A 16,041-nucleotide genomic window follows, 5' to 3' on the forward strand; every position below is an offset into this window, starting at 1 on the left:
TTGGAATGAAATACCATAGTTGTCTGGCAAAGTTAAATTTTAAGTAACTAACAGTTAAAGTGAATAATGAACAACCAATCAAAAACAGGTTTGGAAAAATGAAAGGGTATATTGATAGCCTCATATTGCCATAATACAAAATGATTTACAGTCATACATAAAATGCAAATGCGGGAATATTAATTTTTCAGATTTCCTTTGCTATAACATGTGAAATTAACAGATGTCTACAGATCAAAGATTTAATGTTTAATTCGAGGATATACTACGTACACAATTGTTCAAAAAAGTGCTCCAAACAAACGATTTCTCAATGTAACTATTCCACTTCATGAATAAAGCGAACGTGGGTGTTATTTTTGGCAATTTCGGAAAACGTGTTTCCTAAATGAAGTTAATAAAACTACACTTGAATACACAAAAGATGTTCAAAGAGTTGATAAACACTGGATTAAATAGTTGAAATAATCTTATTCGCTGGAGCATTATGCTGAAAAATAAAATAATGTTATAGTCGATAGGAATTAATGTTCAATTTTTCCCAGCATATGTGGAAGTTCATGTTTATTAAATGAAGAATACAATGTATCTTTATACATTACGTAAATAAAAGGACAGTGGAAAGATACATTGTATTCTTCATTTAATAAGAATTAATGCATATTATCACCGCGATTTACGAAAATTACTGCGGTGATAATCTAGTCTCGACTCTTCACAAGTGATCGACGCTTGTTAGATATTTTTTTACTGTCACTCAGCCCCTCGATGTGCTCTTTGAACCTCGCGCATAGAATGTATGATAATTCAAGGAGATAATATTGAACACTCCAATCCATTCCTCAATCAATCAAACCTGTCGTGAGTTATTCCCGTGCCAGGAAAACCATCATTCCACCAATTTCATTAGCTTGCGAATTATATTTACATTAATAGTTTGTGAGATCAATGGATTTCGCCAAGAACTTGGCCCAAAAACAGTCTGTCGTTCTTGCTTTCACATCAACTGCCGTAGCTGCATTTCTTGTCTCTCTGTGGTGGTGGAAGTCAGGATGTAGGATGACCACAAAAAGGAGCACTAGAAAACCTGAGTCTGTCAAACCTTGTGAATGGAAGATATTTGGGCATGTGACTGGTGTTAAACTATATCCTTTGAAGTCTGGCCATGAGGTTGACTTAAGTGATGCTGAAGCTACCCTTATCGGTCTCAAATCTGGTTATCTCAGAGATAGGTTGGTTAAATTTATTATACTCAATGTTTTCGGTTACTTAGATATGTGTCCGAAGAGCTGGAATGCATGCTAATGTGAGAATCTGGATGGCAACAAATTTATTTGATGTACTTAAAGTTAGAAGCGGAATGTACCCTATTTTAGTCCCTGGGGTCGTTCTCTGTCCTGGCTGATACCTTTCAGGGTTGGCCTTTCGGAGGAATTGAAATTATTCTTCCAGTTCCAAGCACACCATACGTGGTGATCATTAATGAAAATTAAGATGATTGAATCGAGTGCTCTCTTTGATGGCAGTGTCACTACAGGCCAGCAACATATTTTCTCTAGGATTTGGCCATCAGCATCAAAACCTACTGATTAACAACATACCTGGGTGATGTCTGTTTTCATAGTTACTTTGAATGGAGCATCTTAAGAATGTTTTTTGTTAATAAAATGGTGATAATGATTACGTTTGTCATTTCCAAGTGCATGTAATCTCCAGAAGAGATGCACCTTCCTGTGGCCGAATTTCTCCTGTGCATTACATGACTTAAAGAACACCAGGCTTATTTTTTAAATCTGTAGTCTGCTTTTTTTTGCAATATTTTTTAATGCTTATCTTTTTTTATTTTTACTGCGCAGGAAGATTTATTCAAATATTTTTCTTTCTAATTTGTTTGTGGCCCTCCACTGGTTATCTTCATTCAATACTGCATTGTCAGGCATGGGTCCCATTTTGTGAAAAATTTCATTGTTAAAAAGTGATAAAAGCAGCCATGAAATGGCCATTGCTGTATGATTTCCCATTCATGTTGTTTTTTATTGAAGGTGTCAATTATTAGAGCAAAGAAGGGTAAATCTTGCTATGGTAAACGGAATAAGCTTTAAAAGAGAAATTTGATGATGAATATGAATGGAATATTTGGAGTACGTACATATGGGGACCAGACTCATTCTGAAGTTTCATGAAAAATCAATTATCATTCTTTACTACATATCCAGTTGTACTTACTCTGAATAAAATCATTAAATTATTTTAATGAAATGACTAGAGGTAATTACACAATAGACCTTGCTTAAAATGGTGATATTATTCTACATTATTTTGTTTGTCCTGCTTCTATGTTAAAATTGAGTAATTTTCCTGTCTAGCATAACTTTTTGTAACCTTTATTTTAACTATTGCCTTCTAAAACTTTTGCCCATATTTTTAGATCTAGCATGGGAAAATTAAAAATTCTACAATGGTTAAAATTGGTTCTTACTCTTGCCCTTTAGCAGCAGGTTGCATGTCATTACTTTGCACATTTGTGCCTCCTGTCTCAACTGTATGTCACTGCTTGTTTCTTTTGTAAGGAATGGCAAATTGGAAGGTTATACTTCAATTTGGTAATATATGCTACCAACTGTATATAGGGAAGGTTTTTTGGGTGCATCGACAGCTTGTGGTATCTAAGTACACCAGACATTATTGATAGATATATCTCCTTAAATGCGTAAATAAATCTGAAAAATAACTCGCTTATTTATCAATTTATTTTCTGTATGTGGTCATTGCTGCCTTTTTAAGGTAAGGGATACTCTGTAATGCTTAGTTACATTCCTTCAAAGAACTATGTAGGCAGATTCTTATTCTTATATTGAGATGATATTGTTTCTCAAAAGGTGTAAAACATGTTATCTCTCTTTCATTACTGAGTTAGAGCAATAAGCAATTGGAATAACAATAATAGGTAATGTGCTTGTTTATTAATAGAATTACCATTGGTTCAAATCTAGCATAGATCTTGAGTATAGCTTTTATAAGTGAACAATTTACTCTGGTTGAGTTGATGGCAGTGCAAACTCTTCCTTGAGAAAATAAGTAGTTGCTCTTTTATGGTAACAATTGCTTTTAATGAGAATGAAATGATTAACTGTCTAATGTTTGTAAATCTGAATACTTTTTGATTAAAAAAGTACATGTATTTATTTTAATTCTTTTGCATAATATTTAATAGGTTCTTCATTATTTATGATGAAAAGGGGAACTTTGTCACTGGAAGAAAGTATTCTAAAATGGTTCAGATCAGGGTGTCTGCGCCAGATGCTGGGTGTTACTGTTTCAATGCTCCAGGATGTTCCCAGCTAATTGTCAAAGTACCTGAAGAACCAAAGGAAAGAGAGAATAGGAAATTCAAATGCAGGTGAGAAGAGTATTATTGCAAAGGTCAACGTTCACTCCTTATGAGCTTATGGTTTTCAGTACTGCACCTTACTGACAATGTGCAACTTATAAAATTCCCTTCTTTGTGAAAATGTTGGGGGAGGGAAGTTAAATGAAAAAATGGCAGGATGATGCCCTAGTGGATAGAGCATTCGGCTACTCATCAATTAACTGGAGAAGGAGTATAAAAATTATTTTATAAGAATTTAGTTGCTTGGATACAGTTTCTCAAAATGAATCATTGAAAGAAATATTTTTTTAATGAATTAATCCATGAGGGATATAAGTAACTAATGCATATTCCAAGAAACTGCAGGAAATGCCATGGCAATAACTTTTAACTGAGCCATCCGCTATATGTGCATTATATTGTAACAATTGCAGAGTGTAAAAAACATTCGCCTTGACCGGGATCTGGGTTCCAATCCTGGTCAAGGTAAATAATTTTTACGCTCTAAAATTGTGGCATTAGAAGTAATTCATGCTTATGATTTACGACTTCTGTCTCCTCAACTCTTACTCGAGCTTCTCTGTTCAATACCAACCTCTTCAAATCCATGTAAAAGTATTTCAAACCTTTTGTAATTGTTGTTGTTATTGTAAATACTCAACAAACAAGGTCAATTGAAGTTTGCACAGTACATAGTTTTAGATGCCCTGCATTAGCTAAAGAAATTGAAATTATAATCTCTAGTAGTTTCCTGAAAGGGCCACCACCATGAGCAAATGAAGTTTTTCCTTTGATTTACACTAGATGATGAAAGTGACCAAATGTGTTTCTTCACCTTCATCACAGTTCGTACTGTAGGTGTTATATCAAAATGCACAAAATCTCTACTGTCCTTTCATTAAATGGAAATAATTTAGAAAATATCTCTTCAAAATACCTTGGCTGTTATAATGTTCTGCTATGCCTCACATTGTACTCTGTACATGGAATGAGTTTTCAGCCATTCTGCATGTAGAACTATGTACGAAAGGAAAATGTGAAAAGAATAATAAATGTTAACCAAGTTATTAATGTGAAAAAGTCATGGAAAGTCAATTTATGATATAAATTGTGCTGTTATTGTATGATAATTTATCCACATGGGTCAATGGCTTCTGCAATATCAATAGCCAATTATTAAGCAAAAAAAACTTCCTTATTCTTCAATTTTTTTCAAATTAATGATGATTTCCAGAGAAGTCTTTTATTGCATTATTTTTAATAAATTTATATATTTTTTTTGTAAATTTTGTTTTATATAGTTTTTAATTAAAGCTATGTTGTATGATACAATCATGGATCTTCATAATAGCAATTTCCTTTATCAACATTAATGTAATGGATGATAAAAATGCTATCAGTGTTCTTAATATTTCACTCTAAGATCCAAACATAACATGAATACCGGCATAATTCATTGACAGAATCCATTATGTTGATTGCAAACTACAATTGAGGAAAGTCACATTACAAATAACTGATCGAAGCACTTTTCCACTTGACAAAATTTTTTTTATTGAACGACTGGGTTTCAATGTATCACATCATCATCAGGTGATGATGTAATACTCCTTATGATGATGTAATACATCGAAACCCAGTCATAAAATATAAAAAAATTATCAAGTGGAAAAGTGCTTTGATCAATTATTCATTATGTTCGACTTCCACCACATCACGCCTGAAGCTACTCAATTTGTTCTTGACAAAAGTCACATCATTAATAGTTGTATGAAATTCAATGGCCCAAGTTTCAATACAATGAAATTGCTGAGGCCAGGTTTCTCCCAAATTTTCTTCTAAAATGCAACCTTGTCCTAATTGTACCTCAATAATAAATGCTGTCATTGAGTCTCATAATGCTGAACTGGTTTTAGTTCTATCTCATAGTATCTCATGTACCATTTTTTTAATATCTCCCAATAATATTTAATTAATTAACCAATTATTTATTGTACCAGGTTAATCCCAGAAGTGCCCGACCCAACAAAGAAAACACAAAAATTTTGGAAAAAATGTATTAATTTTTCAACATTCTCCATACAGCTCTATAAACTTTTCCCAGCAATGTTCAATAAATTTGATACCCTTTTTATAATAAGAACTTTCTTGCTCCTCAAAATAGACATTAACTGCCGACATCACTTCTTCAAGGTTGGAAAATCTTTGACCATTTATCCATTTTTTCAAGTTTGCGAATGGAAAATAATCCAAGGGGTCTAAATCTGGCAAATAAGGAGTATGAGGTGGCAATTCAAACTTTAATTAATGAATTTTGGCAAAATACTCAATTGAAACATCTTCACGACACTGGTTTTGCTTGAGTGTGAGCAAACGTGGCACCCATCTTGCACACAGCTCTCTCACATCCAAATTTTGAGTCAATATGCAATGTACTGCACTTTTTGAAATGCCTACTATGTGTGCTAGCTTGCACACTTCCAGTCAACGATCTCACTCATCGTCAAGGTATCATTTCCCACAAAAATTTCCTGCGTTCAACTCAATGGTCCACCGTTTGACTAGCATTTTTCCTCACCTTGTCCTCAAACAATACCCAAAGAGAACTACAAATATTAAAAATGAAAGCTGAAAATAACGGTTTCTTCTCCCATTTAGTTGAAAAATTGTATTGGAAAAAATTAGAGAAGATAGCAGTCACATCCATTTTCAAATCAATCCCCAAGATAGACACTTCGAAATGGAAAAGGATTCTCTTTCTCGGGAATTTTTCCCAAAAATTGACCAGAACCTTTCCAGAGAACAAAATAAAACCAGCCCACTATAATAAAGGCAACTTAGGGAACCTTTTATCTAAAAGCAAGGACAAAGTTCACATAATGGAAAAGAGCAGAGTGTATAAATTGCATTGAGTGCTCTGATTTTTACATTGGACAAATTGGGAGGAAAATTCGGTGAGTGTATGAAAGAACACTATGCCTATTAAATGAAGAACACAATGTATCTTGTGTTCTTCATTTAATAAACATGAACTTCCACAAAGTTGAGCCGGGAACAATTGAACACTATGCCTGTTTTAAAAACAGAAATCATTCTTCCCATTTTGCCAAGCACCTTATGGACAATAACCACACTAGTGACTTTGTTCCTGAGGTTCTACATTTAGAGAAGAAAGGGATAAGATCGGAAAAGATGGAATGTTAGGAAATTTCCAATAACTATCAACATAAGGGTATGCTAGTTAATGACCTGAAGTATTCCTCCTGTTCCCCCCTCCTGGACCTCCCTCTGTTCCACAGCCCCCCTCTCCCTCCCCGATGTCATACCCAACTGCCCTCTCCCCCTTCCCCCCATACACCAGTTTCCCTTCTCTTTCCCCTCCTCCCACTTCACCAACACCTCCCCCTCCTCTTCTCTGTCTGTATATAAAGCTGTGTGCCCTCTGTACTTTACCTGATGATGACTTTGTTAGTCAAAACCTAGGTTGTGAATAATAAAATGCACGGGGAAGAACCAATTATTTTATTTCCCAGTATGAATTGTTTCCACAAAGTGACGCCTCTTACCGATCTATGTAAAATCTATAATTGAATTGGGAAAGTGCTTGTTTATGTATGTATGCAGATATATTTATGTATACATGTACCCCTCATTGGGTTTTTCACAACTTGTAGGCTTTGGAATGAGAAGGTTTGTGGCATTGATACTGGTGATGAAGCTGCGAGGTGGATCTCTCAACTGCTGTTGAATCAGAGCGAAGGCTTGCGCATTGGCTTCTATGTTCCTGAATTTGGCGTTGAACGAAGAGTCAGTCATTTCAACCAGATTTACCAGTCTCTTACAACAGAAGACACAGTAAGTGAAGAGATATCAGTTTATAATTGCTAGCATGGCTCGGGGCAATTGGGGGAAGGGTAATAACAGCAAAGCTTCCTCACAGATCATTGTGTTTGCATACCACCTTACTCTTTTACAGGAACATGATTTGCTTCACGCGTGCATGTAAGTAGGCTTAGTGGCTGGGGTGATAAAATAGATTATAAGAGTATTAAAATTCGTGAGACTGCACAACATCTAGGGGGGGGGGGGTATTGCCTCCTGTTGCCCACCCCACTGGCATCCATGCATCACACTAGTTTGATCTAAAAAGTGATAAAGGATCTGAGGTGTCAATACATGACATGAGAAAAGTATGTTGAAACAATTTACTGTTTACTAATTTTTAAGAACTCTGCTGTTAAGTAAGGTTTCGTGATAGCATTTTGTTCACACCTCATTAAATGACTTTGTAATTGAGTTTAATACAATTTGGGATAATATATAAAATCTTTGAATGAGATCAAAATGCTTTGGGTTTGAAGGAGAGATCTAATCAGTTAAAAAGGTAGACATGCTTCTCTAAATGATATCTTGGCCAAGATAAGTTGCAAATCTAGCCCTATACTTGGAGGAGACCCAGCTCCATACAATAAATTCACTTACCAAATTAGCTCATCTGAGAAGAGGGTATGTGATGTGGATTATACTGAGTCAAATGAGGCAGTCTCTATGGGATGCATTGTATTTGACCTTTGCGAAGATGTGGGAGGAAAATTATTGATTGAGACTGGAAAGAAGTGAGAGAGAGATGGAAAGAATACTTTGAATAGAATTACTTGAAGATAGAATACTTTGATAGAATCTTTGGTAAAAAGAATACATGTAAAATATTAGGCCATTAAGTTTAGACCTAGAAAAAGAATATGACAAATGAGGTACATAGCATGGGTCCAGTTATACTTGATATTAAGATAAGGAGGGCATTGAAATCGAATTTGGCCTTGGGGATAGATAAAATTTCTGCAAAACTACATAAGGGTCTAGGAAAACAGGGAAGGGAGACATTAATGGGATAATTCATAGCATTTATGTGGGAGGAATTAGGCCAGGTTAGTTTAAGTCCCCATCCCAAAAAAGGTAAAGGCTGCAATATGTGAGAACTACTGAAGAATAAGTTTGACTTAACACGCAGCTAAAGTAGTTCTCAGGATCATCAACAATAGGACGGAGAGCAGGGCAAAGGATTACTTAGGGGATGATCAGTTTGGACCAGGAAGGGAGAGTCACATCTAATGCTATAGCAGTTATGTCACTAATAAAGAGGAACAGAATAAAATCAGGATGTACTTATCTATTTTATAGATTTAAAAAAGGACTTTGATAGAGTAAATAGGGGAAATGAATGATATATTTCAGAAAATAGGAGTAGATTGGAGAAATAGGAGACTTATCCAAAACCTGTACATGTGCCAGACCGCTCAGGTGTAAGTGAGAAATGGGGTGTCCTGATGGGCAATGTTAGGAAGAGGATTAAGGCATAGGTGTCCATTATGACCTGTGCTGCTTAATGTGGAGGAAATGATTAAAGAGGCATTATAAGAACTGGAGATAGGAATGAAGGTCGGTGGGGAATTCATAAAATCAGTTAGATTTGTTGATGATCAAGCTGTAGTTATCCAGCCAGTCAGGGGTTACAATCATTGCTAAGTACATTAGAAAATCAGTGTGAATGGTTTGAAATGAGAATAAATACAAAAAAATAAAGGTTATGTAGCTTACTAGAAAGAGAAAGGCTAAGTAAAACGTTAAAATGAGAGGGGAAAAACTAAGAGCAGGTAGAACTTTATACCTATCTTAGAAGTACCTTGCACCAAGATGGTTGCAGTAGTAAGGATATTTTTTTAAGGTAATCTACCAGTTGAGGTAGGTTTTTGGATGGACACAACTACCAAATAAATATTTCATTACTCCTAACAAAACACAAAATCCCACATCCTACTCTATATCAGGTCTCTCTTCATCTCCGAGCACTTCCTTCCTCCCTTTATCCAGTCCAACATCCCTATCCTGTATCTTCCCTCTCCTGGTTTGCCTAACATTCTCCCCTCTATTACAATCTTCAACAATCCACTGCCGGTCAATACCCCCTTCATCTACTTTTCCTGCCTCCGTAGGATTTCTCCCAAAAAACCCCTCTCTTCGCCCACCATACCAAGTACTTCCTCATTTGTTTTCTTCTCTGTCCATTTCACCTTCTCCATTCTTCTCCATACCTTCATTTTAAAAGCCTCCAATCTACGTCAATCCTCCTGCTTCAATGACCACGTTTCTGCACCGTATGTAGCTATGCTCCATATCAAAATTTTAATTAGTCTTTTCTTAATATCCTTACTCAATGTCCCTGTCATCAACTCCCTGTATCTGTGGAAACCTCTTTGCTCAGCGCAATTCTTCTCCTTCTCTACTACTTTGACCTTGTTGGTCCAAAACACTTCCGAGATACAGTAAGGATATAAGAACAACAATTGCATTAGACAAAGAAGCTTTCATAAGACGTAGGGAATTGATGACTGGGAGAGTGGGTAAAAAGATTGAGAACAGACTAGTGAAAATTTTTCTATGGGTGTTGTATAATTTGGAAACTTGATCATTGAAGCTAGTTGATAGGCAAAAGTTGGAAGCTGCTTTAAAGTGAGTGTGGGGAAGGATGGAAAAGTTGCAGTGGATGGCTAGGAAATCAAACAAGAAGCAATAGAGCATGATGATGCAGTAGAGGGCATTACTGTGAGAAATCCAAAGAAGGTAGAAGAGAGAGATGCAATGCACTTGGATTAGTGATGGAATGTTGAAGGCTAGGATAAAGTAGAAGACTTTTAGGATGGGGATTTGGGAGAGAATGAACAGAGATATATAGAAATGGAGAAAAGGTGACGGTAGTGCAGGGTATCAGATTTTTGAAATTTGATTTAGTTAAAATGTAGGAGTGTGGTCTGTATCCATCCAAAACGTACCTTAAATGGTAGACTACCTGATAATGTTGAATTTTCAGAGAAACTGACGAAAAAACAGATCTCTGAGCTAAGAAAAGTTGTATTTGACTCTGCAGTTTTCCAAACTCATATTTGTTGCCATAATTGTTTTCAATAAATATTTCTGTTGGACAAATTATAATAGATGTAAAGGCAAAAAAACCACTGATTTCTAGAACGTTGATTCCCTTAGAGACACTTAAATAGGAGTCTGACATGCAATTTGTGAAGAAAATAGAGAATTTTACCCATTGTGATTAACTTACTACATTTTTAAGTCCAAGAGGCAAAAATACACTCAAATTTCAACAAGTTTAGGTTATTTGTTACACCTTGTTAAATAGTTGTATGAGAAATTATTTTCCTCCATAATTACTGTCTTCTTAATTTGCCAAACTGTAATGGTCATTCAGTGAAATACAATTTTATTGATATTCAGTTTTTAAGGAGATTCATCCTAAATAATCTTTTTGTTTTCCAGTATGAGATTCGAACAAAAATCTACTATGTTAAAACAACTCTTCAGGTCATGGATATAAATAACAAGATGTCTCTCCTTAATAACTTTCCAGTAATTTGTATAAAAATGTTTTAGTTGCATTTGAAATCCGATTATCAATCATTGCTGATTATTTAAGATTTTGTGATAGAATAGTAGTAAACGATAATTTTCTCTGTTTTTTCAATAAAATCAAAGTTAATATAAATATAAATCTCTTATGCTCCAAATTCTAGGGTGCCTTTTCTGACCTCTCTGCATTCTTACTAATAGCGGAAGATTCTGTGGCTGAACTGAACACTCGTCTAGATGAAAGTGATCAAGTGTCCTGTGCAAACTTTCGGCCTAATTTAATAGTTAAGTTTGTTGATGGTGGAAAGCCATTTGATGAAGACAACTGGGAGTGGATTCGTATTGGAAATGAGAAAGGACCTATCTTCCGAAATGTAAAACCATGTACCCGGTGAGTGAGTCATATTTTCCTGAGGTGGAAGTTCACCATTTCTGTTAATGCACCAAACGAGATTATTATTCTTTAAGGGAAGACATGGAGAAATTTGATTGTCACAGAAAGTAAGGTCCTTCTGAAAGTAAACTCAGCTTACTTATTAATTTCAATATTCACTAGCACCAATGATATACATGTATTTGAAGACTCAGTTTCTCTGGTGTTCAATATTGTGCTTATCAACTGATGTAGCAAAGCTTACCTGCTAATGTCACAAGTTCCAATATTAAAATCGCTACAGAGATTTTTTAATGCTAGTACCTAATTATTTGGCTTCTGTCAATATTAGCTTAGGTACTAATGATAGCAGTCATTTGTATAAAAGATATCCTGTTTCTATGCATTGCTCTTGCAATAGCTTCTTGTATAATGTGTACTAATTTACTCCTCACATTTTAGGTGTATTTTTACTACTGTTGACCCAGAGAAGGGAATTAGAAACGAACATAAAGAGCCTCTTGAAACATTAAAGACGTGAGTATCTGACTTGAATATAAGTAATTTAAATACATATTGAACTGTTTGTCAGTGCTGTTAAATGTGTCATTCTTGGTATTCTGTCTTTTACATTATGAGGTTTAGGGGACAGATAACACTGTATTTCAGTTCACCAATAATTTTTCATGATCATGGTTTCATCTGATGATGATGCATTGCAGTGAAACAATGATGGTGAAAAATAAATTATAAATGAGATATAGCAATGTTTTTTTTATCCTCTGAACCTCTTGAAGTAAGAGTACTTCATGGGAAAGAGTGATACGTAATGAGCCTGGTTAAAAAGTGAAAACCTTTTCATGATCATTAAATGAAAAACAAAATGTATATTTCCACTGTTCTTAATTTATGTACAACTAGTTCCAAAGCTTAAGTGTCATCATGAGGTACAAATTAATTAAGTCGCAGTCCATTAACATACCATTCATGAGGGAGAGGGTAGGAAGGAGGGGAAAAGATTGTGATCGGCATAGATGGGAAGGGGAGAGGGGTGTTAAGCATCAGGAAAGGTGATTGGTGGGTTCACAGATGGGGGAGGGTGTTGGGTCTTTTTGTGAAGGGAAGGGATACTTCCAGGATTGGGGAGAGGTATTCAAGCAAACAATTGTTAACCAAATGACCCGTTTTTAAATTCTTTCTGATTTCTATCTCTTCCCACTCGTCCATCATCATTCCTTTGTCAATCTGGTGTATGAGTTCTGGGTTGAAATCACTCCCATGATTTTCTTCTCATTGATGCTTGGCGAAGTGATATTGCTTGAGGTCACAATTTCTAAAACAGCGTTTATGTTTGTCCACCCGTGTTTTTAATGATCTCCCTATTTGGCCTATGTATATAGCACTTCAGTCCTTACAAGTTAACTTATAAATGCCCCTTTAATTTTGTTTTCTTACTTTGTCTCTTGTAGTGTTCAAAAATGATTTTAAGTTATTCGTATTGTAAAGAGCTATTAAAAATTTTACCCTTGGAAAGAGGTTGGCTATCTTTTGTGAAATCAATCCATAATAAGGAAGTTTACACCATTTGTAACCTATTTCCTCCACATCAACTGGTTTGAACAAAAGATTGTTTGCTTTATAGGAACGCTTTGTTTGTAGTATTTGTAGTATTCCATTAAATTTTCTTTGTAGCCATTTTTCAATGCTAAATCTTTAATCGTTTTGAGTTCTTGAACAAAATTATTTTTGGAAAGAGGAATGGCCAGCAGTCAGTTTAGTAGGAAATGAAAAGTGGAAAGCTTGTGAGAAATGTGATGGCGGGAGTTGAAGGGGATGATGTGGCCTGTGGCGGTACTTTTCCGAAAAATTGCAAATTCAAAGCCTCGTCCCTTTCTTGACACTTGATATCTAGAAAATTTAGTTGATTCTTTTGTTCTTTCTCATGAGTGAAACTGATATTTTCCCATTGGGAACTCACAAGCTTTCCACTTTTCATTTCCAACTAAACTGACTGTTTAACCAACCAACCAAAAGTACTGTCAAACCAATCAATATCAAAAAACTCCAGTTACAGCAAAAGATTAAAATTTGCAGTTTAAAAATTACACTAAAACCAATCAGTAATTAGAAGTAAGCCATGTAATAGCCAGATCAAAACATAGGAAGGAAGAGTAATTTAGCCCAGGCTTTTGGCCATCCTCTTCCTTAAAACTCCTGGCATTTACTGGAAAAGGCTATATGGTTAGTGGTGATTGACACACCCTAATCATTGATACAAGAAAGCCAAGATCATATGTGATACTATAAAATAGGCTTACAATATAAACCTATGTAATATGTGCAGCTTTTCTTCCTTGTGCTGGGAAAAAGAGGTTGCACATCGTGAATGTATCATCTGGTTCCTCTGTTACATCACTCTGCTCTGAGAGCCCCCATGAAGATTAGTTTTTCTTCTAGCCTCCACTTATTCTGCATTTTGGGATATGTATGATTTGAGCTAAATATGATTCCTAATTCTAGGTCATTAAAGAATCATGCTTGCTTACAGTGTACATTCCCACAGCCCCACTTATTCATACTGTACACTCCCAGAAATGCATGTATTCCCAAATCGTAAAAGATTTGGTGCTAAGATTACAGTCCTTTGTGCTACAGATATATTGGTTGCCTGTTTTTAAGATTAAAGGTCAGTAAAAAAACCTTATAATAATTAATGCATTTCCCTGGAATTCCTTTGTTTCCAAATCTCTCATCAATGCTCCTACCACTGGGTAACTTTTTGATTAATGCTGTTTTTGATATTAAGCCATGATAATCAGTAATGAAGGCCATTTTTGGTATTAAGCATCACAAAAATTGTGGCAACTTTTGAAGAGCAGTTACCACAACTGTGAGTGCATTTTCCATGCATGGCACTCAAGTTTATAGCACACATTATTAAACCACATATTTATACCCCTGGTATTTTAAAAATATGATCTTTAGGCAAATAAAATATATTATTATTATCACATGTATGATGCAGTCGGAATCCCATGGGGCAAAACATATAGCTGTCAGAGCAAAAAAGGTGTGAAAAATTTACCTAGCAAAAGATATTTAATCATAGTGGCATGATATTTAGAAAAAGTCTAAGAGGACATATTAAACCCAATAAAGTAGGATATTTCCAAGAATGCACACAATGGAATTTGAGTTTTCAATCATGAAGTGCATGGTAAGCTTTTTCATAAACTGTATTATAAAGAAAATTCTTGTTTTGAGAACCCATTGTGAATCAAGGACCCACTTATTGAATCACTGTTTCCTATTGTAAAGCTTTCACGAAGCCATTCTCTTAACATGCCATTAGGAAATTTTTCTCTACTTCATTTCAATTGATTTTTAATTGACCCATTCTAAAGTGAGTGGGTTGTCGGGTGAATTATGTTGAAATTATTGGAAGGAGTTTATAATTCCGAAATGCTTTTTGTATTGTATTTTGACCCAAAACATCATCAAATGTTGCAAAGATAATTTTCACCCTTTGGCTGCGGTGAATATACTTATAGTATGTTCACACGGTAGGCTACCGTAAACATACCTTATCATGCTCTGTGTTGCGCTAACATGATTGAAAATTTTATTGAAATTATTATTATTAGGTAATCTACCGGTTAAGGCTGGTTTTGGATGGACAAAATTACCAATTAAATATAAATATCTTGCTTCTTCTAACAAAACACAACCTAACATTACACTGTACAATGCCCCCCACCTTACCCAGCACTTTTTCATTTGGTTCTGTCCACTTCACCTCTCCAACCCCACATTTTAAATGCCTCCAATCTACATCTATCATCCTACTTCAATGACCATGTTCTGCGCCGTACATAACTGTGCTCCATATAAAAGTTTTAATGAGCCTTTTCTTAATATTCTTATTCAGCATCCGTGTCATTGAAACTATCTTTGTCAAAATAAATTACTACAAATTTTCCATTAATAAAAGTGGATATAGATTATTTTCTTTATTGTTTCTATATTGCTATTATTGGGGGCGAGGGTAGTCGTGTGGAAGCATGTCTGCCTGTGGAGCTGAAGGTTGCTGGTTCAATTGCCGTGACAGGCAAAACTTTTTCAGATTGGAAAAAATTTGTTAATGGTTTTTTGGAACAAGGCATCTACACATTGACAGAAAAAATGCAAAAATGGTATTTTGGAACAAGACAACGAGAAAAATATACTCCTACTAAACAGCTACCCTGAACCCATGGTGAAAGGCATCCGGATTTAGATTTCCGGAGAGTGAGCATCAGCAAAAGGGTTAAAGTAGAATTTGTTTTTCTCAAGTAAAACATTTTCCTCTTACAGTAATTATCATTATCTGATCAATTGGGAAGTTGAATTCAATTTTCATTTTACACTTAGGTACCGAAAACTAACTGATCCTGAAGCCTTGCGCCTTGAAGGGACAGCTCCAGTGATGGGAATAAACCTTGGACTCTATGTAGAGGGAACTGTACACGTTGGAGATCCTGTTTATGTAGGGAAACCATTACCTTAAACACTGACTTGTGACCTAGTGAAAAGATGGATAGAATACACATTTTTTCCTGGGTAGAGCCCTTGTATTGGACTTGTTTAATTGCACCTGCAAGCATTAATAAACATAATGCAAACAGTACAAATAAATATGTGAAGTGAAACCTTTATTTTCTTAACTCTTTATAGTATGTGTTTGAATGTATTCTTTGCCTAGAAAGTTACTGAAAAAGTAGAGTTCATATTACATATGGTATCAAATGTACAATGTAACAAGTGATATGCATTAACAGTAACATTTTTCATATGGTAATGAATTAAATTTTTATATATGCTTTAAGCACTTGAGATTGTG

General features: G+C 35.1%; 1 protein-coding gene across 1 annotated transcript; it reads left to right on the forward strand.

Annotated features, from left to right (window-relative positions):
• The first annotated feature begins 724 nt into the window (after nucleotides 1–724).
• LOC139698122 (mitochondrial amidoxime reducing component 2-like) lies at nucleotides 725–15,862 on the forward strand. Its single transcript, XM_071597049.1, has 6 exons — nucleotides 725–1,232; nucleotides 3,215–3,400; nucleotides 7,045–7,225; nucleotides 10,954–11,180; nucleotides 11,625–11,699; nucleotides 15,573–15,862. Exons 1-6 carry the CDS (start codon nucleotides 949–951, stop codon nucleotides 15,706–15,708), a joined length of 1,089 nt encoding a protein of 362 aa, XP_071453150.1. The 5' UTR covers nucleotides 725–948; the 3' UTR covers nucleotides 15,709–15,862.
• The last annotated feature ends 179 nt before the right edge of the window (nucleotides 15,863–16,041 follow it).

The sequence above is a fragment of the Hetaerina americana genome, unplaced genomic scaffold (assembly GCF_022747635.1).
Source record: "Hetaerina americana unplaced genomic scaffold, ioHetAmer1.1.p SCAF_10, whole genome shotgun sequence".
Classification (NCBI taxonomy): domain Eukaryota; kingdom Metazoa; phylum Arthropoda; class Insecta; order Odonata; family Calopterygidae; genus Hetaerina; species Hetaerina americana.

Excerpts from the sequence above, each read along its gene's own strand:
- LOC139698122 (XM_071597049.1), top strand. The coding sequence starts at position 949 with ATGGATTTCGCCAAGAACTTGGCCCAAAAACAGTCTGTCGTTCTTGCT. Across the intron at positions 3,401-7,044 it reads AATAGGAAATTCAAATGCAG|GCTTTGGAATGAGAAGGTTT; the intron begins GTGAGAAGAGTA and ends CACAACTTGTAG. Across the intron at positions 11,700-15,572 it reads CCTCTTGAAACATTAAAGAC|GTACCGAAAACTAACTGATC; the intron begins GTGAGTATCTGA and ends TTTTACACTTAG.